The 22,936-nt window shown below is 31.6% G+C and overlaps 1 protein-coding gene across 11 annotated transcripts; it reads left to right on the plus strand.

Moving 5' to 3' along the window:
* The first annotated feature begins 375 nt into the window (after positions 1–375).
* Positions 376–22,553, plus strand: Ogdh (oxoglutarate dehydrogenase Nc73EF). Of its 11 annotated transcripts, none has more exons than XM_085195647.1 (24): positions 388–516; positions 604–686; positions 1,734–1,865; positions 3,003–3,137; positions 4,552–4,702; positions 5,929–5,996; positions 7,306–7,423; positions 12,171–12,249; positions 12,752–12,928; positions 13,687–13,835; positions 14,480–14,565; positions 14,827–15,006; positions 15,325–15,505; positions 15,856–16,074; positions 16,565–16,758; positions 17,151–17,404; positions 17,559–17,671; positions 17,933–18,120; positions 18,446–18,539; positions 18,735–18,927; positions 19,228–19,365; positions 19,521–19,685; positions 20,602–20,709; positions 21,517–22,553. In XM_085195647.1, exons 3-24 carry the CDS (start codon positions 1,779–1,781, stop codon positions 21,614–21,616), a joined length of 3,177 nt encoding a protein of 1,058 aa, XP_085051773.1. In that variant the 5' UTR covers positions 388–516; positions 604–686; positions 1,734–1,778; the 3' UTR covers positions 21,617–22,553. The 11 variants fall into 11 exon arrangements, with proteins under 11 accessions (XP_085051772.1, XP_085051770.1, XP_085051774.1 ...); XM_085195645.1 differs by lacking the exon at positions 7,306–7,423 and adding an exon at positions 8,576–8,708; XM_085195649.1 differs by lacking the exon at positions 7,306–7,423 and adding an exon at positions 10,978–11,080.
* The last annotated feature ends 383 nt before the right edge of the window (positions 22,554–22,936 follow it).

Below are 22,936 nucleotides of genomic sequence, written 5' to 3' on the forward strand. Positions count from 1 at the left end.
AGGATACACACAGATTACAAAAACCGTCATATTTGTTGCATTTATACCAATATAAAAGTATAGTACATTACCTACGTTACGCTACGGTGTATAGTAAATAGTAATAATGTTTATAAAATATTATTACGTAAAGCAAAAATTTTATAATTTTTTTACATCAAATATTGTGCTATATGTCACAAATTTTTACACACACAAATTACAATTGTTTTACAAAATATTCTTCAAAATGTATTTTTCCTGTTTTAATGCAATACTTACAGTGCCATTACATTTTTTTTATACAAATTTACAATTAAAGAGCTCTTCTGTGCAATTTGTATGGTATGTTTTCTGGACACAAACGTCATAAGTCAAATGAGTTTGAGTTTCTCCCAAGTTATTGGAACAGTCCTTATCTGTGGGGGAGGAAAAAGCACGAAACGGCTGTGAAAAATGTTCAATATATTTTTTTTGTGTAATTTCTAAATTCATTTAAATACGAAAGAAAACATTTAATTTTAATTAGTAAAAAAGGTAATTGATATTTTAATTATGAATTGAAATCTCATTTGAATAGAAATTATTTATCTTGGTGCAAACATTTCATTTTGTACGTAATAGAAAGGTTCGTGTTATGTAACCTTGAATCACGGGATTTCAGTATTGATCATTTAACTTATTTATCAAAGGAAAGCTTTGAAGAGGTATGTTTCTTTTAAATATTGCAACATAATTATCAAACGTTGCAGTTTTATGACACGGACCGTATCGGTACTCGTTATTAAAGTGGATATAATATAAGATAAAAAATATTTACTAACATTCAAAACAATTATCTGTTTTGGCTATTTATATTTATTAGTATTCAATTAAAAGTAAAGAATATTTGTAACATAACTTCATGAACATAACCTGAAAAAAAATCATGACGTTTTAGTCAGGCCTAATACATTGTTTCTATTTTTTCGTACGTTGACACATTCGGATTTCTCATTAACATATTTTGCTTAGTATTTACTTTGTCCTATGACAGTTCTTGAGACTACAATTATATTGTATTTTAAATAATAAAATTATAATAAAAATGGAAATTTTAACTTTTTGTTAATTCATATAAACATATTAAACTTCTTATTAGTTTTATTTAATTTATATATCCAATAATACAACATTTTTAGAAATAATATGCCAATGTTAAACACTTAATCATACTAACACAATTCAGATGTCTAGAGAATTGTTAATGTAAATTTTTAAATATCATACTTTGTCAATGTGCCAGTTAGGTTGACATTGAGATTGTCTTGATAACCCAGTTTATACTGTGAATAGAGCTCTAGATAGTTCATTACTTTGCTTGACTCTAAAGAATTTATTAATTTAAAGACCTTTATGTATATGTAAAATTCTACCAGCCAAGAAATGCAAGTAACAAAGAGAAGCTGCTTTCAACCTATGTGCCATTAACATTTTACTTTTGTTTCATTTTACATAACTACATAATTATACAATTATATAAAATTTATATAAATTGACAACTGTTTTCACATTAAAATGTTTGTGCCAGAAGGAATCATTGTAGGGTTGTCTGTCGACCACCACAAAACTGAATTGTGGCCAATATATAATAGTATAATAATGAGGTAATAGTAAATAGAGGAAATAGTATAAACATATTAAATACATGTTAAAAATAATTACATAAACATATAGGATATTTTTTATATTAAATCTTATTGTTTTCTTAATAGGATTGAAAGAAAAACTTTACTTACACACTAAAACCAAAACTCAACATGCATCGTGCAAGGATAGTACTTCAAGCTTCAAATAAAATTGGCACTTCAGAAAGATTTGCATCATGGCTTCTCAACAAACCACAGGTTAGTAATATTGTATAATTATTAGTTATATAGATGTAAATAAAGTAGTCTCCATTCAGAGTAATATTTGGGAAATTATATAAAACAATAATTCCTATAACTTCAACAAATATAGTTTGGCCTATAATTGACACTTAAAAATGTTATTAACAAGTAACAATTTATATTTCATATGTTTATTTTGTATTATAAAATAAAACTTGCATATAGTGACTGTGTATGTTTAATTTAGTAATTAGAGGGTATTATGGTGCAGTATGATAGTCTTTGATTGTAAACATGATGTTTGTTGGTTTATTTATTAGTTAGATACTTATTCTAGTATCTGATTCTTATTCTAAATTCTGCCACTGAACACTCTTTGAACAAAACTCACTTTGAAAATAGTTTTTATTAATTTTCCACCTGAAAAATGTTATCTTATCATGATGTGTCAGTGTGGTCATGACATTGTCACCTAAAAAGTAAACTTAATCTTATAAAATGTGGTAGACAAATATGCACAGATATTATGATTAAATTTAGCTATATGAAACAGAGATTATATTATGTGAAAGATGAAGATGTTTTACAAATTATAATCTCATTTTGAAAATCACAATTCTTAAAAAATTTTTATAATTGATGCCTGGAACTGCCTGAACTTTTTCTCTTAAAACTCATAGATTGTTAGAAAATATTATTTACTTTCTTATCTATTGTTGGACAAGCCCTCTGCTTAGAGTAGCATTGATAAGATAGATAACTTTCAATGGCACTTATTAATATAACTAGTATGATTACATAAAGATTAGTTATGTATACTAATATAGTCAATATCTCTATGATAACCTTATTGGCAGAGAAATTTGATAAAAATGATGAACCTTTAAATAAGTGACAATCTAAAAAGGGCCTTATTAAATTTTAATTTTTTTTTTGTATTATAATTATAATATCTAATTGCCAACAATTAAAGTTTAATCAATATATATATAAGGTTCACTCCTTACTAAGAGGGAAAGAATTATTTTTATTTTCTTAAAAAAAATCCACTGTATTATTTTGATTAAAAAGCTATCTGGTATAGATTTGATTTTATTATTGAATTACAAATGATGGAAGTAATAAATACAACCTTTTTTAATTTAAATATAGGCTGCCGCTGTGACAATAAAGGCCCACAGGCTAAAAAGCTCCACGGCAGCAGAACCCTTCCTCAACGGTTCAAGCTCTGCTTATGTGGAAACAATGTACAATGCCTGGTTGACAGATCCTAACTCTGTTCACACTGTGAGTATACATATTTTTATTTGTTTATTCATTTTATTAATTTTTTAATTAACGTAACCAAATCATATCAATCTAAAAAGGAACATTATACAAAAAGGAACAGTAACCCTACTTTATAGGGGGACACCACAAACGCATAATTAGAAACTTATATTAATATTATTAGATTATGTTATATTTACTATAAATTTACGTAACGAAAATTTATAAAGTAACGTAATTTATTACTATTGTGCACTTGGTATGATTATAGCGTTCCTTTAGCTCTTTACATAACATATAGTTGGGATTGTATAATAAGCACAATATTTCACACTTAAACCTAAGTGCCGTTTGATTATAATCATTGAGTAATTATAATAGTAAAAGGCAAAATATTTCAATACAATAGTATAATATTAAATTACAATAGCCTTGAATAATTATTGTGACTACCAGTCTCATCCTATAAAATTTAAACGACTGTTTTCGTCAAGGTTGTGACGTGAAAATTTCTATATGTACAAGGTCAATTTGCTAGTGGGTTCTAACTACAGAGTTAAACTTTCATAAGTAATTCACACTTATCTAATGAATTACATAAATTTGCTCGAAGTAAACAACGTCACTGTCGATAAGCCTTTCCTGAGTAATTTTTCATTTGTGAGAATTATAATCTAATATGCTTATTGAAACAGAAAAGTGCGACCGCCAGATATTCGATTTTATTTATATTACTATTTTTTCGATTTGACCTGTAATAAGTATGTCACATGTGTTTTAAAATAGTGTTTGTTTAATATATTTAATTAAATAATCTTTTATAATATTATAACTGATGCCATTTGCATAGTTAGGATAATAGATTATGTATATGACTAAGGGGATTTAGAAGGCTCTCTAGGAATGGTACAGCTATAATATACGTGCTTGTTGGGTCAGACCAACCAAAAGTAATAAAGTGAACTATATTTTACTATACTAAATGTATTTAGTATTATAATGTAATATAATTTATTGTTTATTTGTGTTGCGTCTAGCTTTTAGTTATCGTGGGAAATAGAGCAATTGATAAGCTTGATACTCAAGGGGTCAAGTAATTAACTATTGATACTTTATAGGTCAAAAAATTGTCATTAGACTTTGATGTTTACGTAAATAGCAAAATATTATGAATACTGTTTCCATTTATTACCCGCATTATATTGTATCTTGGCATTTAATGGCTGTTTACGAAAAATTAACGCATTATTGGGTATATGTTCCTTAATCTGATTAGCATCATGCTTTATACCGAGCAGGGTAGCCGGAGAGGAAGTTCTTTCTTCTTTATTTTCTATATAAATATTTCTTTTCCATTTTTAAAACAAAATAAATAAGAATGGTACATTTGTTACGTAATTTCTATCAGTAGTAATTTTCCTTTTATTCGTAGTCGTGGGATGCATTTTTCCGCAATGCGACCAACGGCGCTCAGCCGGGCGTCGCGTACACGTCTCCGCCAAATCTGGCGCCCTATAATAAGAATGAAGTGCCTCTCACGTCACTGGTCCCGGCCGCCGGGGGCATGCCCTCTATATCAGCTGGTAAGTATTTTTTTTGTTTCACGCTGTATCCCGCATGTAGAAGGGTAGGCAGAGGGAATCTTGGAACCTAATGTTAAGACACCCCGTGCTCCACTTTATATAAAAAAACATTTCCCCGAGTGAGAATCGAACCCGTCGCGTTTACAGTCGTACGCTTGTGTACTTATGCCACAACAGCCACGATTTATTTTTTTCATTTCTTTTTAAAACCCTTAATTATTAGGGTATTAAAAACCCTTTTTATTCTTTTATATAGTCTTCTAATATAAAAAGTTTTATTAATATTAAATTAAATAAAGAAAATAAGCGTCTGTTAATATATTGCTAAATAATAAATACAAAAGTTTATTATGTTTAAATATTTATTTAATGATGCTTAGCAATTATCAATTGTCTTATTTACTTAGGTTGTATTGGATTCGTAAACCATCTAATTTAAAATATATATATCTATTATTACATTATTTTATGAATTAAAAAAAAATGCCCATTTTATGTCGATAATTGAATATGCACCTACCAAACCTGTCTAGCACTGCACTAAGACGGTGAATATAATAGTGTTAACAGGTATAATAAGAAGCTGTCTTGTTGCCGCAGTGCGACGGTGTCGTTACGCAATTGGCAAATAAAATCTTATCTTATAAGACCGATGTATATCTGCAATCGACATTTTCATGCGTCATAAGCGCGTAATGTTTATTTACATTTATATATACATATATATATACATATATATATACATATATATATAAAATTCAGTTGCCCACCAACGTGATAACACCATAATCTTACAGATAATCAAAATTATACAGTTACAGTACAGTATCTTTAAATATTCTAGGTCTTTTTTACCTTCTTCCGCTTCCAAAACATTTAAGATTTAAAAGTATACCTGATATATCTTAGGTATAAGAACCTATAACAAGTTTTTAGCACTAGACATTATGTCATTTGTTATGATTTGTCTAGATATATACAATGTATTAAATTTGAAGTAATATAGTGCTTATATAACTGATTATGTTTGATATTAATCCACTTGATATTTAAACACTAATGAGTATATGAAATTATTTATCACTAGAATTTTCATACATGCCTCATACAAAGTAAGGAAAGGCGTGAAGATAATAAAGCATACATATATATTTACAACGTATACTACTACAACGTAATACTATTTATCGCAACATTTACAATAATATAAATAATTTTCTGAACAGGCTCCCCTATCAACGAAAAGATCATCGATGACCATCTCGCGGTGCAAGCCATCATCAGAAGTTATCAGGTGAACAATTGTCCATTATTTAATACGTTTTACATTTATCAATTGTTTTTATTTGCAATTTTGCCCCACACACACTATTCTTTACTATTACTGTCACCTTTTGGTCTTTTATAGAGCATAGCTTAGTCAAAACTACAAGAAAGTATAAGAACTTATTGAAATTTATAGTAAAAATAACCTAATCTAATAATATTAATATAAGTTTCTAATTATGCGTTTGTGGTGTCCCCCTATAAAGTAGGGATACTGTTCCTTTTTGTATAATGTTCCTTTTTAGATTGACATGATTTGGTTACTAAATATTTTAAATTGTATATTAGTTCAGCACATTTAGGAATAACTAATTTTTTACTATGGATTGGTAACTATACTTTAACATAAATTGCATACATGTATTTTAAAGTATTTCAAAATACAGAGTATAAATGACACCAGTCACGATTGTGTGAACGCTACCGTTAATTTGTTCAACATATTACCACACTTATCTGCCAGAAACTGGTGAAGGCACTTTTCAATCTGGTTTACAATTTGTCTTGGACATTTCATTGTAATTTAAATTTGTCCTGAGTTCCTCACGTCTGATGCTTGCGTAACATGTACACGATTTTCTTATTATCGTTAACTTTAGAATTAAATATATATGCAGCTAACTTAGTGATGTTTTAATATTTTTCAATAATAATATAGTAAAATAATGTTAATATAAATTTACAATTTCAAATAATATTTTTGTTTGACAAAACACTTTCATAATCTCGATTACATTGTTACGTGAGAATACTGATATTGATTGATGTAATAATTGATATAAAAGTAGATAAGTGTGGTACATAACGGTTAGGTATAGGGTTAGGACCCAGACTGGCTCGCAGCCGCCTGGTGGTGGACATGAGCATCACCAGAAAACTATTATAAAATCAGTTTAATATTTACATTGAAAGCGATTTATGATGATAATAATATTAGTTGATATTTAGTTCAAAAGTACATCATTGTTTACTACAAATGGCTTGTGGGGGCATTCAAGTATTATGTAACGCAATTTGGGGGGAGAAAGGGGATCTTGTAAAATGTTACGATGTCTTACGTGAGCGGCAGGAGATTTGAATCAAGAACTGGACAATCAAAATATTCGAAGTGCTAATAACCCCTTATCGTTTCTTTTTTATGGGAATGTAAGAATGGTTCCTTGACTATTACGTAAAGTTTATAGAAAGAGAGCGAAGATTCGCACCTGGGGATAATAAAGTCCAAAAATTTGCGTTACGTAATATTTAAATGTGTTCTAACGTGATGGCCACGGCAGGCTCGCGGCCACCTGGCGGCGGACGTGGACCCGCTCCGCATCACCACCGCGAACCTGCCCGAACTGGGCATGCGAGCGCCGCGCTCGGAGCTCATCATGAGGAAATATTTCAATTTCGGTACGATTGATGGGCCGATTGTATGGGAAGTTATCATGGTTCTTGCTCGTTGTTTAATTATTGTATCTGATAAGCTTGTTGATCTAGCTATTTGGTTTTGATTGGCTTAGTCCCACATCGGGCGACAGTTATTTTTATATTGTATTTTACATTAATTTCAATCAGGCAGCAATCGGCATATAGCGCTTTAGTCAAAGCTAATCTTTGCTAATTATGATCTTTAGATATACCAACGTATGAAATTTTAATTACTACACACACACTACTAGCAGCAACGAGCACAAACCGTGATAATTTTCTCCAGAGTGACGAATCTCATTTTCGTAGACATGATTGTAACACACGTTTTTGCTTACTAATAATTCATGACGATAATAAAATAAGAGTATATTCTACTTTGCATGGTGTGTTAAATCAGCCTAGTTAACAGATTTGTTTGCAGTAGTGTTGTTATTCGAATCTTTTTTGTAGTATTAAATCTGGCTGGTAAGTGTATTTGTTCAAAGCATCTACAATTAACCAAATATATTCTTAATGTCTCTCACTAACTAAACAGGCCGATCTCGTGATAAATGGCTAGTCTCAATATTTATAACATTATTACGAAGATTATATTGTTAATTTTATTTTATCTATCGTATATTTGGAGCTTTTCACTATAAATAACCATCGTTATTTATTATGAAACTGATAAGATTAAAATATTAATATTCTATTTATATCACATGATAAATTTTACTTCTATCAACAAAACTACTAAAATTTGCATATTTTACGAACATGAGGAACATAATAAGTTGTTTATCTTTGCCGATTTATCTTTCACTTTGAAATCCGAACCAAAAATTGCGACTAAAATGACGCTATATTTTAATTCGTCGTTGTTTAGAATAATGTATCAAGGGTAAGTATAAGTAACGAATGAAGAATTTTACAACGAATCCTCCAACCCTCCAACCCTCTATCAACAATACTACTAAAATTAACGTATTTCTACACGTTAATCTCTGTTTCTAAAGTGCAAATATTAAGAACACCGAACATTTATTCTCTTATTATATTGTCAATTTGAAACCTGGTGTAAGCATTACGACTAAAATGAAGCAATACTCCAAAATGTGATGAAGTTAGCAGATGTGACATGGTTTATAGTCGCGCGGGCACCTCGTGGCGCGCCTCGACCCGCTGGGCATCACGACGGGGGACCCTATATCGAGTGGGGACTGGCACGGCGGCCTGCGCGCCTTCGCCAGCGAGGCCGTCATACGACAACACGTGCGATTCGGTATGCACTTCGTATTGCGATAAGATAACACACTGGTTTATATTCTATGGAGAATCGGGATTCTTGTAAAGGCTTGCGTATAAATAATATGTCAATTAATATAAAAGTACTATGGCTAGCTACCCAGTTAAATGCACTTTATACTGCTTTCTTTAATTCAAGCACCACGCTTTCTTAATACAATTTTTTTACATAATTTTAATATTAAACCTTTAATTATAAATGGTCTAACTACATATGTTAGAATCGACCGAGGTGACTTACGAATATACCTTAAAGATGAATAAATTTTATTTGATACATTAGGTAATTGTATTTTTCTCACATCTTGCTAAAACTATAGAGAGAAAACTAAAGAGAAATCCGATAATATAGGTATAATTAATCAATTGCAAATACAGATTTAATGTATGTTTATTGAACGAACTGCAAGTAAAATTTAAAAATAAAAAATGTAATCAAATCATCTTCATGCCGTATCCCGCACACACAACAGGGTAAGCAGAGGGAACCTAGTGTTAAGACATACCGTTCACCAGTTGCCGCCTAATTCTGGAGGTATTGAGTGTGTGGCGGAACTCAACCCCGCGCTTGTCTCGACACCAGAACGAAGAAATGAAAATATAAATTTAAACAAATATTTCATTTCTTCGAGTGGGGAACGACCCCCCACAACCAGTCGATTTTACAGTTACACATTGTGCGCCTGCACCACTCTTTACCTCAACAATAAAGGTATAGCTTAAATATATAAATTTTGCCCTATATGTAAATTGTGATTTCAATAGAAACATTGTCAATTAATAGGTATCTATTCAATACACATATGTAGATATTCATATAAATATGTAGGTAATGTTATATAAACCAGTGAAATCTGTCAATTCGCAATACGAATTTATAATTTGGCTATGGGGTTAGCTTTTCTAAACGGTCGCGATTACTCTTGTATTGAGGGTATTTTGTGACGTAATACAACTTCTATTACAGAATTGTTTACGTTGGACTTAATTTTGTTTTTTCTTTTGGGTAAAGGAAAGTAGATAGAAGTCTTGTTTGACTATGGTGTCGGGTCATAAATGCCTGCTCTTATTTTTGTTGTAGGAAAAAAAAATAACGCGTTGGAATTTTTTTTAACTTTGACTTTTATTTTGTTTTATGACTGATTTGGCAGTCGGCCTAATCTTTCTACGTCGTTTGTATTGAAAATAACATGTAAAGAGGTTTTTTAAACTATATTTTTGACAATATGATTACATCTATATGTAATTGTTTATTTATATTTTACGTATATAGAACACAAATCACATAAGTATTGTTACTATAAGGACCACGCTAATCTTTATTAAATGAGGTGTATAAATCGATTATTGATTTGAGACTAGCTTTTTTAATATTCGGTCTTAACTGTGTTGTTTCTTCATAGTATTGTAGTAGGTACTTGTCTTTGTATAACAAAAGGCTTTTAGTTGGTATTCTCATCAGTAATGTTGCTGAGCAATCATATTCCTTTACTAGAACAGGTGATTATAATTGTTTAATATCGACATGGTTAATATTAAAAAACATTTTGTAGTTTTTATATGAATGAAACAAATAATTAAAAATATAGTTTTTCCTGGATTGTCTATTTCTAGTGATATATTTATAGACTATTTTTTAGTATATAAACATATGATATATGACCATAGTTAATCTTACGTGTGACGCCGAATAAAACAATCTGACACTTACATTATTACATACTTGTTTTTTTAACTTATTCTTATATCTCTTGCAATTAATATGCATTGGTTAAATTATAACTATAATATGGTTTACTTTAAGAAGATTGTTTGGATATTTCTATGTACATTTTTTCGTTATTTAATTCTATTATGAAATATTTTTATTTACTTTTTGTACAATTCTACTTGTAAAATCGTCCATACTATATAAATGATGTTATATTTCTTATATTAAATTACATTAAATTAAATAATTATTTTCATATAATTTCTCAGTTTTGAAATAGAATTTTTAACACTACTTTTGTATTCTTCCAAAGAACAAATTGATGTGTGAATGACGATTAAACTATATTAAACTATAGATAATATATATCCGACAATATGTATATTTTAAACTTTATATTGATTTTTATATTATAATTTATTATTTCACTATTCTTTTCTACTTTGAGCTTGTTAATTTTTTTTAAAAAATAACAACCTAACCATAGGTCATGCAGTCCTTCAAATATACTTAACAAATTACAAACTAAAAACAGATTCGAGGACATCATATAGCAAAACTCGACCCATTGGAAATAGCAAACTACGATATGGCCGGTAAAAACCCTCGGGAGGTCATTCACAACAGCTACAGGTTTGGTAAGGACAGCTCGGCGTAGCTAAGCGGGTAGTTATGGCGATGCAGTAAACTAAATATCATGAGGGAACAAACATGACATCCGAACTGACATTGTCATTACCCCTGACAAAAGGCACTGCATGAAAATCTGTTACAAATGTAATTCAGTATGATTTTGTGCAGATTCTTTCGTATTTACACGAGTTTACTACAAAACGATTTGTCAGGTGCAATGGCGCTATGTGGTTTTATCATTTGAGTTGCATTTTGGTTATGTTTACATTTTTATTTCCTATTCACATCGGATTGTACGCCATAACTACGTAAGGAGTGTCGTAACGCACCAGTCCTCGGCATGCACGCAACATATATTTACTCATCTTTCCATAAATGCATGATTATTCGTCTAAATATGCCCGAGAATTTACAAAATGCATGATTTTATAAGGGTGATTATATGCATGTACCATTTAAGTATTAATAATTATTTATAAGTACTTATTGCATTTGTGTATTATGTATATACATTTTTACTTATATATTACATTGTCCGGAGGTAAATAAATGTAGGTATAAGGTGACCTTGAACGATAAATTTACTTCACCGGCCCTGGATCGCGGCCAATGGCGTTTCGACACGCGTCGTACATACTGGCGTTGAGAGAACAAATGCACAAGAAACAATATTAAGCCATTATAATACATTAAATTATATGTTTGGAAAATTGTTATGAATATTTTTTTAGCCTGCTTCTAAAATAACTGTTTTCTAAATGGTTATTTTGGTATTTGTCTTAGGATTAAATATATGGGATAAGTCCACTATTTTGGGTGTTTTCGATAGTATTCAATTGTATCAATGTGTCATATAATTGGTTCACGATCTTGTCACATGCTAGTAAAGGGATATGATATCATTAAGGCCTGCTTCTTTCTGTATGTGCTTATTTTACGCATTTTCTCATATATTTTAAGATTTTTCTACTAAAACGGAAGATAATAGTACATTTTTATATTTAAAATTAGAAAAAGAAATGCTTTGATTGATAGATTGATTGATTGTCATACTTTCGTGAATATACCTATTCTTATGAATCACTTAATTTTTAGATGAAGCTGATATGGACAGGGTTTTTAAACTACCCTCTACCACTTTCATTGGAGAGAAAGAAAAAGCTTTACCCCTAAGGTAAGACATAAATAACTAAATAATAAGATATAAATATTAGTTTAAAGTACAGATAAGTTTTAATAAATAATTTATTACGTTAATCTTTAATTAAAGAGACACCATAATTATTCTGTAAAATTTGTAACCACTTGCATTACTCTGCTAGGTTCAAAATATAAGCTTTTTTTGCGAAAAAGAATGCGAAAGGCAAATGCCTAAATCATTAGATAATTATTTTTTTAGCTTCACTATAAAGTTTATATATTTTTTGTACCCCGCAAGTAGCAGGGTAGACAGAGGAAAAATACTCCGTTCCCCACTTTGCAATCAATATTCGAAACATTGTGTGTTAAGTGGTGGCGGAACTCAACGCTGTATTTTGTCTTTTTGCCACAGCCACAGAGAACCCATAACCGTCATGTTTGCAGTCGGACGCTTTGCCATTTCCTTACAATTTTTATATATAAATCATTATATTTATATATAAACAATTATATCATTAAATAAATAAATTTTGTAGAGAAATCCTCAACCGTCTCGAAGAAGCCTACTGCAACAACATTGGTATAGAATTCATGTTCATCAACTCGCTAGAGCAATGCAACTGGATCAGACAACGCATGGAGCCGCCAAACGTCACCAAAATGAATCACGACCAGAAGCGGTTGATACTCGCCCGCCTCACTAGATCTGCCGGGTGAGAGATTGATTTATACTGGATTTTATTGGTGTTATGAAGATTTATGTACCGTATTCAATTATTATTAATTAAATGGAATGGATATTCATTTGTTTTGAATTAGGCAAGTAAATTCATATGGACGATAACATTTTTAACGATTGGCTTCTACTTATAGATTTATAAGAGATTTTATGGTAACATAATGTAATAAAGCGGCGATTAACGCTTAAATGAAAATCGATCGAAAATACCCTTGCCAAGACAAAATTGATTTCTATTGTCATTAGACAGATTTTGTAACTGAGTTTATTTTTAAAATCGAATATAGTTCGTTTGTATATATGAATCACTATAGACAATCATCATAGATAACATTTTTGTTTTATCAAATTTTTGCTATCTCTAAAAGTAAATACAAAGATAAAAGTATTATTTCCTTGACATTGAAATGATAAATGCGATATTTTTACACACATAAATCAATCATTGCGTGTGTGACATGTGCCGTCAATTTCCAGATTGTTCTTATTCCTTATTAACAGAATTAATTCTTGATAAGTATTATATATTAATTATTAATACCTTTAATTATTTATAATTAATTTGGCATTAATAAAAAAGGCTCTTAAAATATGACAAATAAATATGGAAATAAATTATATTTTTTTGGATGAAAACCTATTTTATATCACGGTATTGATATGAAATTATATAATTAATTTAAAATATTGTATATGAAAAACTATTAGTCCCTAATTTTCGTTTTTTATCAGTTTCGAGAACTTCTTGGCAAAGAAATGGTCTTCAGAGAAACGTTTTGGTCTGGAGGGCTGCGAGATCCTCATCCCCGCTATGAAGCAGGTCATCGATGTATCGACTCGTCTCGGTGTAGAATCCGTTATTATGGGAATGCCACACAGAGGTGAGTTATTTTAGTATTTCAATAGTTTTTTTAAAATTTTACGTCGTATGTGTGATGAAAGTTAGCATAATATTAAAATCAGCTACATCCTGTATCCCGCACACAGGGTAGACAGAGGGAGCCTAGTGTTAAGACACTCTGTTCCGCAAATGAAAACTAAAGAAAATTATGAATATGAATAATTAAGAATTTGAGAAATACAAAAATACTTTAATATCATATCATTAAAGTGTGATATTAAAGTATTTTTATATTTTTCAAATTACAATATCGCCTTGTCAATTAAATAGCGTATCAAAAACCGCAACACAAATTCACATTAATGCAGCTATTATCGTTTTAATTTGTATATGATGTCCCATTGTTTTTGTATTTTTAAAAACAAATGATTTCTGGCACAGTAAAGCATCTGACTGTAAAATCTGACGATTTAGAGTTCGATTCCCACTTGGAGGAATTAGTTATTGGCATTTTCTCTCTGGGAAGAATATTGGAAGACGAAAAATTAGGAAGAAAATGAGGTGCAGAATATACCTTGACACTAATTCCCTCTAAAATCGTGCGATATGCGGGAAAGAACGCGAAACTAAAACATGCGATTTATATATGTCACATATTATGAAATATTTTTCTTACTGTTTTAGGTCGTCTCAATGTACTGGCTAACGTGTGCCGTAAACCTCTTCATCAATTGTTCACTCAGTTCGCTGGTCTCGAAGCTGAGGATGACGTAAGAATTTTATTATTCTATTTTATCTGTCATCCGTCGATCGATCTAGCAATCTATGTATAAGATCCACACTCGTAGTAAGCTTATAATATTATTTTCTGTTGTTTCCCGCCTGTTCAAAAGAATAGTTTTTTCGAGCTGGTATTGGTTTCCTGTAGGATTGACATTTTCTGTTAATCCATCCATTTTCTGTTAATCCGTATTTATATGTGTTCACAACAATCAATTTGAATGATAAAAATATTTTTTAAACTTTTCTAGGGCTCCGGTGACGTGAAATACCATTTAGGTACATACATCGAGCGCCTCAACCGCGTCACAAACAAGAACATCCGGCTGGCGGTGTGCGCCAACCCCTCGCACTTGGAGGCCGTGGACCCCGTGGTGCAGGGCAAGACGCGTGCCGAACAGTTCTACCGGGGAGACAATGAGGGCAAGAAGGTTATACATTTTTTAGCTTCACGCTGTATTCTGAAAAATAATTAATCCCTAAAAAATCTATCGTCTAACCTCCTGAGGAGAGAGTTCGAGAGTCGATTGTAAACGCGGCGATTGTGGGTTAGATTCTCAATCGTGCGTTTCTTTCATTTCCTCGCTTTGGTAAGAAAACAAAGTTGGCGTTGAGTTCGCCACTCAACAGCAATATCTTTGGGAAATGGGTGTGAAATGAAGTGTCTTAGCATTATGTTCCCTCTGCCTACCCTGCTATACCCTGCTATGGTTTTTTAAAAATATTAACTAATGTAAACATGTTTCCAGGTAATGTCAATCCTACTCCACGGTGACGCCGCCTTCGCTGGACAGGGCGTGGTGTTCGAAACAATGCACTTGTCAGACCTACCAGAGTACACTACACACGGAACCGTACACATTGTAGTTAACAATCAGATCGGATTTACCACTGACCCTAGACATTCTAGATCTTCGGCGTATTGTACTGGTAAGATTTTTAGTGAAATTATTATTATTGTTAATAGTTGGTTAAGTGATTGAAAATTACTTTTGAATCGACTACTTAAAATATAATGTATCGAGACCTTATTGCTAAAGTGTAAAAAACATATGATAAAGGGTAAAAAACATTTCCCTCTAAATATATTGTACAATTTAAAATTAAATTAAAAGAAGTACAATAATATTGCTTAAAGAGTACAAGAAAGTGCAGAGATATAGGCCTTTTTATTTTTAAAACAAGTGAACTTAGACTATAATAAAACCTCAATCTTTTTTCTTCTGGTTTGACAAATTAACATCTTTTTCATATATAAATAAATATCTGATTTCCTACAGACGTGGCTCGCGTGGTGAACGCGCCGATCTTCCATGTGAACGGCGACAACCCCGAGGCCGTGATGCACGTGTGCAACGTGGCGGCGGAGTGGCGCTCCACCTTCCACAAGGACGTGGTCATCGACATCGTGAGCTACCGCCGCAACGGGCACAACGAGGTCGACGAGCCCATGTTCACGCAACCGCTCATGTACCAGAAGATTAGGAACACCAAGCCCGGTAAATAAAGTTTGCAATTCATAATCTGGTAATCATTGTTAGAATTATTGTATCCAATTATTAAAGTTACTTAGTATATATTTTTTATTTCATAGAAGTTTTATTATTTTTTTTTTCGTTGCAATATTTTGTGCTTTTCCATTTTTACGGGTCGACTGGAAGTTGTAAACAAAATTTTTGATTGTATTTTCTCTTATAATACTAATATTATAGTTGAAAATTATATTTTTTCGCGACTGGGTAAATTTTTTTTCACACGTAGGACTGGGCAAAAATCAAATAAGAATCAGTACTGGGGTCTTGCTCAAAATGAAATCTCGTTAGAGTAGAGATAGTGGAGATTAGAGATAGAATTCTCAAGGGCGATTAATATTAGCAGTCGAGGATTGTCCTATCCCTAGGTTCTTACTACCAAATTCAAATAAATATAAAAGATGAGCCTTTACTCACAAATAACAAAAGCACACTATAAAAACACATTTTTTTACAGTATTGGAGATATATGCAGACCAACTAATCTCTGAAGGCGTCGTAACAGCTGACGAAGTGAAGGATGTAAAGGACAAGTATGAGAAGATCTGTGAAGATGCCTACAACCAGGCGAAACAGGAAACACATATTAAGTACAAGGATTGGTTGGACTCTCCCTGGTCTGGTTTCTTTGAGGGCAAGGATCCATTGAAGGTAAATCTATATTTATAATAAAATCGTAATTGATCGATGTTTAGAAAAAAAGAGAATGTATGATGATAAAAAATAACGAGATTTCGATATTTCAAGCTTTAGGATTGCCAATGTAAATCGATACTAATGAAATTTAGAATTATATTACTATTTCCTTTTTTTATAATATTTTCTTTTACTTAATTGGTGTAAGGTATGTTTATGTTTAATGGTTTTCTTTTGCGTGTTAGTTGGGCATAAATCTCTTTTTTCGTCTTTTCACTGTGTTCCGTATGTAGCAAAATAGGCGGTCGGAAAATAATGTTAAGACATTCCGTTTCAACTTTGAGAACGCTAACAGGGCGAGGAAATATCATTACTAATAACTAAGCTAATATTTTAATAATGTCTAGATGGCACCAACCGGCGTAGTAGAAGAAACACTTGTACATATCGGCAATCGGTTCTCCTCTCCTCCACCCAACGCGGCGGAGTTCGTCATACACAAAGGTCTACTGCGTATCCTGAAGGCTCGTATGGAGATGGTCAAAAATAGGACTGTGGACTGGGCTTTGGGAGAGGCTATGGCGTTTGGATCTCTACTAAAGGAGGGTATTCATGTACGTCTGTCCGGCGAGGATGTCGAGAGAGGAACTTTCTCGCATAGGTACGTCTTTTAGTTTTTATTTATACAATTACATATTAAAAATAAAAATGTCTGTGCAAGAAATATATATAAAAAACGCAAAACAATGATCTGAATGATGTCTTTATTAAATTGTTTGAATTAACATTATATTACATACATTATTATTCTCCAGACATCACGTCCTTCACCACCAAAAGGTAGACAAGGCCACTTACTGCGCCCTCGCTCACCTCTACCCGGACCAAGCCCCCTACACTGTGTGCAATAGCTCCCTTTCTGAATATGGTAAATATAATTTTTATATTTCATGTAATATTTCGAATTTGAATTGGGATTGTAATTAAAATAAAATATGTTATATATCTATCACAAAATTATTATTGTTACAAAATTTATATTAAATAATTTATTTTAAATTAAACTTTTATTATGTCTTTTATTTTCCTTACGCAGTTGTAAAATTGAACTTTAAAACTTTTTTTAACTTCACGCTGATTGATTTAGCTGGTTTGCAAATGAAAGCATTGAAATGATTTTTGTTTTCAGGTGTGCTTGGATTTGAAGTAGGCTACTCGGTAACGAATCCCAACGCCCTAGTCTTATGGGAAGCTCAATTCGGAGACTTCAATAACGTGGCGCAGTGTATTATAGATCAGTTCATTTCTAGCGGACAAGCTAAGTGGGTGCGCCAGTCCGGTATTGTGTTATTGCAACCTCACGGTATGGAAGGCATGGTGAGTGAATGTTTTGATTAAGGTCATTTTTTCAAGCTTCACGTTGTATCCCGCACATAGCTCGAAAACCAGATGAAACCTGGGTACCTGGGTAAAGACATACTGTTCCCCATTGAGACATTTGCGTTTTCTGCTTTCCGTCGAATTCTTGAAGACTAGTCTAGTATACTCTAGTATACTCCCGAGTGGGATTCAACCCACTTGTGTCCCTGCGCGCTAAGAAAATTTCAAGTACTGTTTTTATTGATACATTATTAATTAACATAATTATGATGACCTAAAAAAGAGTAAAAATATGTTTTACTAAGTTTTATTTTACTTTTAGGGACCTGAACACTCTTCAGCTCGCTTGGAGCGTTTCTTGCAAATGAGTGCTGACGATCCAGACTATATGCCACCAGAGAGTCCTGATTATGAAGGTATATATTTATTTTAGGGAATATATATTTAATTTTACTCTTTGTTACTTACTATATAGATATTATATAGGAAGAAAAAAGGAAAGATATGATCGCTATTGAAAGATATGCTTACTATTTTGAAAGAAAGGACAAACAGCTGCATTGTAATAGTAGTTTCAAATAATATTGTAGTTTTTTTATTATAATGCCCAGTCCGCCAACTGCACGACTGCAACTGGATCGTGGCGAACTGCTCCACGCCCGCGTCTATGTTCCACATCCTGCGGCGGCAGATCGCGCTGCCCTTCAGGAAGCCTCTCATCCTGATGACGCCCAAGTCGTTACTGCGACACCCTGAATGTAAATCGTCCTTTGATGATATGTGTGAAGGCACTTCCTTTAAGAGGTAATGTATTTTTTATAGTATACTATTCATTTACATTCTCTTAATGAGTTAATATAGTGAAAGTCTTATTTATTTTTTTATATTAATAACCTTTTTTACTTTGATAAATTAAACGAAATATCTGTTATAATAATAATTCTAAATATTTTACATAATAAAAATTTATGATGTTTATTTTGAACATTGAGTATTAATTTAACTTATTTATTATTAATTTAATTAAGAAAATAATACCTGATCTGTCTATTACAAACATCAGAATTAAGCTTTTATTCTATGTCGTATAAAATATTTTATCAGATTGATCCCAGAAGAAGGACCCGCCGTTGAAAACCCATCCAATGTTCGCAAATTGGCGTTCTGCTCGGGCCGCGTGTACTACGATTTACTTAAAGAACGTCGTGACCGAGGACTTGACAAGGACATCGCTATTGCTAGGTGATTAAATGTTCTTTCCCTCATAAATATTTAAAAAAAATGTTTCGTTAAAAGTTTAAAATTAGTGTTTAAATACTTTTATAATTTAAAACATAATGTTTATTAAACTTTTTATCAACTTGAACTTTACTCTCTTTTATCCTGTATCCAAATAGATTGGAACAAATCTCGCCGTTCCCGTACGATCTGATCAAGGCGGAGATCGCCAAGTACCCCAACGCGCAGCTCGTGTGGAGCCAGGAGGAACACAAGAACATGGGCTCGTGGAGTTACGTGGAGCCACGGTTCCGCACTCTGCTGCAGAACCAGAAACAAATCAGGTAATCCTATTTCCTACCAATATTCTAAGTGTGAAAGGTTGTGAAAATGAATCCTAGGTCCACTCAGCCTTTGGACGGTCTCCAAAAACCTCGGATTCAAAAGATGTTGGTCGTTGGGATTAGCTGCCAAAAAAACGAAGGACGGACGGACTTCACTGGACGCGTATATTTTTAAGGTCATGTACATTGAAAAGAAAAATAACGTAACTATTATTGTTCATTTATCTGTCGTGGTCGTCTATAATTTTTATGGCTACAATCTTTTTATAGTTATTGAAAAAATCTATAGAAAGGAATGTATATATTATAAAAAAATACTTCACTTAATACGAGTTCCTTTTTTATTAAGATATTTATTGTGTTTTATGAGAAGACACAACAATATGATGAGGTCTAGTAAATGATATGTTACTCACAGTTTACTTTTTATACTGTGCGGAAAGAGATTGAGGTAAATTAATAAATCATAAAAATTCATCCTAAGGCTCGATCGGTGCAATAATCTAATTCTAGTTTTCATTTTTATACATTTTTTGTAGCTTACTTTGGATTGTGTAAATTAATGTTACTAATTTTTATAATATTGCACTCGTTGAAACCAGAAGTTAGGGTCGAAGCGGAGGTTACGTTATAAAAAAAAATACTTTTCTATAGAACCATTTATATTCCATTCTATTCTTTATTTTTAAAAGTTTTGTGAGATGATGTCAACATATAACAATAGACCGTGAACAATTATTATTATACTCGTTTATTTATAAAGAATAAAAATTATTTTTATCGTTATATATTTGTAAATAGCTTGCAGTTTTTCAGTCACTCGCATGTACCCCCGTATACCCATTTACCCATAACGTTTAGTTACTCCCATACTAACAAATGCCCGTAACATCCTCCGTTCGTTGGTTGGTTGCAGGGCAAAGCCCGGCTCGGAATCGGGCTGGTTTAGCAAACTATTTGGTGCTGACAAACAACCACAAACGGCAACCGAAATCGAAACCGAAACCGTTCCTCGTACGATTAGGTGAGAACCGGATAAACCGCCTGCTTTGCTTTTGGGTTAATATATTCCACTGTGGAGGCTATCATTACACATTTAGTTTTATTGTGATTTTACAGCCTTGGACGAAGCATATACCATTTTTTACATCATATCTGTATTTTTGATGATTTTGCCAATATGGCAGAAATATTGTTTTACCCAGTTTATTGGTTGTGCAATATACTGTCGTTAGATATTCTTGCAATTTAAATGTTACGTACATTTAAATAACTCATCATAAACTAAACAAAAAATTAAAGACCGTCAATAATAACTACATACATACAACAAAAATACATATTTTTGTTTAATGAAATATCATTTCCTTATCGTTTATTTCTTGTTTCATCATATATCATTAACTCAGCTTCTAATGCACCTTTATACAAAAAACTGCAAGCTATCTATGTTCAATTAATATGTTATTAATACGCTTATTATTGAATTTACAGATTTATTATATGAAAAGTAAATAAAATTGTAAGCCAATAATAATAAAATGTAAATTAATTATTAGCAATACTTTATTTGAGTAAGATTAGACCTTTAAGGACTTCCCGAATCGTTGATAATTTAATGATGTATCTTGTGTTCACGTATTTGGAATGTAAAGGATGGTTTTGGGTTTAATTTTTGTCAAGAATAATTGTATAACAAGTGTCTTTTGGTTTAGTTTTTAAAGCTCTTCACTTAGTATGTAATTTTTACTCTAAACGAAAAAAAATATTTTCGTTGTATACCTATCGGCGTAATATTTGACAAGTTAAATAATATAAAATTTATTTTCAGTTACAATGGAAGAGCGTCAGCCGCGTCTCCCGCCACCGGCTCAAAGGCTGCCCACAACAAAGAATTAAAAAATCTACTCGACGAGTTTTGCGTATTATAAACGAATATATAAATAAATCGAAATTGTTTCGTGTAATACATCATGAAATCGATAACGATCGATAAATAATAATAGTTAACATTAAAGTCACTATGCTTCTAAAATTATATCATACATCATTAAATTTTCGTTAACCTTCAGTATTTATGAAACAATTATTATTATTGCCATCAACCATTTGATTAGTTAGTCTTGTTAGATAAATTGTAATTTATTTATTCAAAGTAGTTTAATGATTAGTAGCCATTATTTATTAATAATCTTACAATCTAATGTATTTAGTGTTGTAATTGCGCTTGGAGCTGAAATTGTAAATACTTTCGATTAGTACATAATTTTAAATCGATATCGCTAAATGACACTCGCTTATTTTTTAGTCCAAGACTTAAATAGATCAAATATAATATAATCTGATTAATATATTTGTCCTGTTTTCAGCTCCTTCATGTTATTAATAAATAAAAAATAATAACTAATTAATCGATCAAGTATTTAAATGTAGCGTAGATAATTGTTCGGCACTCGTAAAACGATATTCAATGAGATATTATTAGTGTTAAAATTAATAGAAATGCTTGTTAAATATGTTTTTCTGGCGACAGATATTCGCATAGCCTTAGTTTCATAGTTACCGCCGTCGCACGGCCATTGTAAGGAACAACACCAAACCTACTATTTACGTAATATATTCACATTATATACACGTAGCGGTAATTTAATATCCACAAGCTTTCACACTTGCGTGTAAAAATGCACTTTTTTTATTATTAACATAACGTTGATCTTGTATTTTGGAGTCACTCAGGTGTAAGGGATGTATGAGGGATTTAAGATTGTATGTGTGGTAGAGCTGGTCTGGCAGGTTACCTGGGCTTATTGATTATTCATATTGTTAGTTTGATTCTAGTTAATTTACAATAAATATATATTCAATGAATTGTGTTTTTATTTTTTATTTCCTTTTGGGGATACTTAATATCTTTTATCAACGTTTTTAAAGAAAGTGTTATTGTTGAATACATTATTATGGACCTCTCATTATTACGATTCCGTACTTTTTAAGAAAAAAAGTAACCCTATATAATAAGATCACTCTGTTGTCCGTCCGTCTGTCTGTCTGTCATGACAATGAAATGAAATTAAAATCAGATCTACAGCCCCATGATAATATCTTGATAAAAATCATAATTCTATATTTACTTTAAAAAAAAACAAGATCTGGTCGTTTATATCGCAAAAAAATACGTATTTCGACACTTTGAAGAGAATAAAAATTAATAGGGTACTTCCGAATAACCTAGAATTACGAAATTTGGCAGC

This window comes from Heliconius melpomene, chromosome 13 (genome assembly GCF_056956725.1).
Source record: "Heliconius melpomene rosina isolate 202511_hmr_F chromosome 13, ASM5695672v1, whole genome shotgun sequence".
NCBI classification, from domain to species: domain Eukaryota; kingdom Metazoa; phylum Arthropoda; class Insecta; order Lepidoptera; family Nymphalidae; genus Heliconius; species Heliconius melpomene.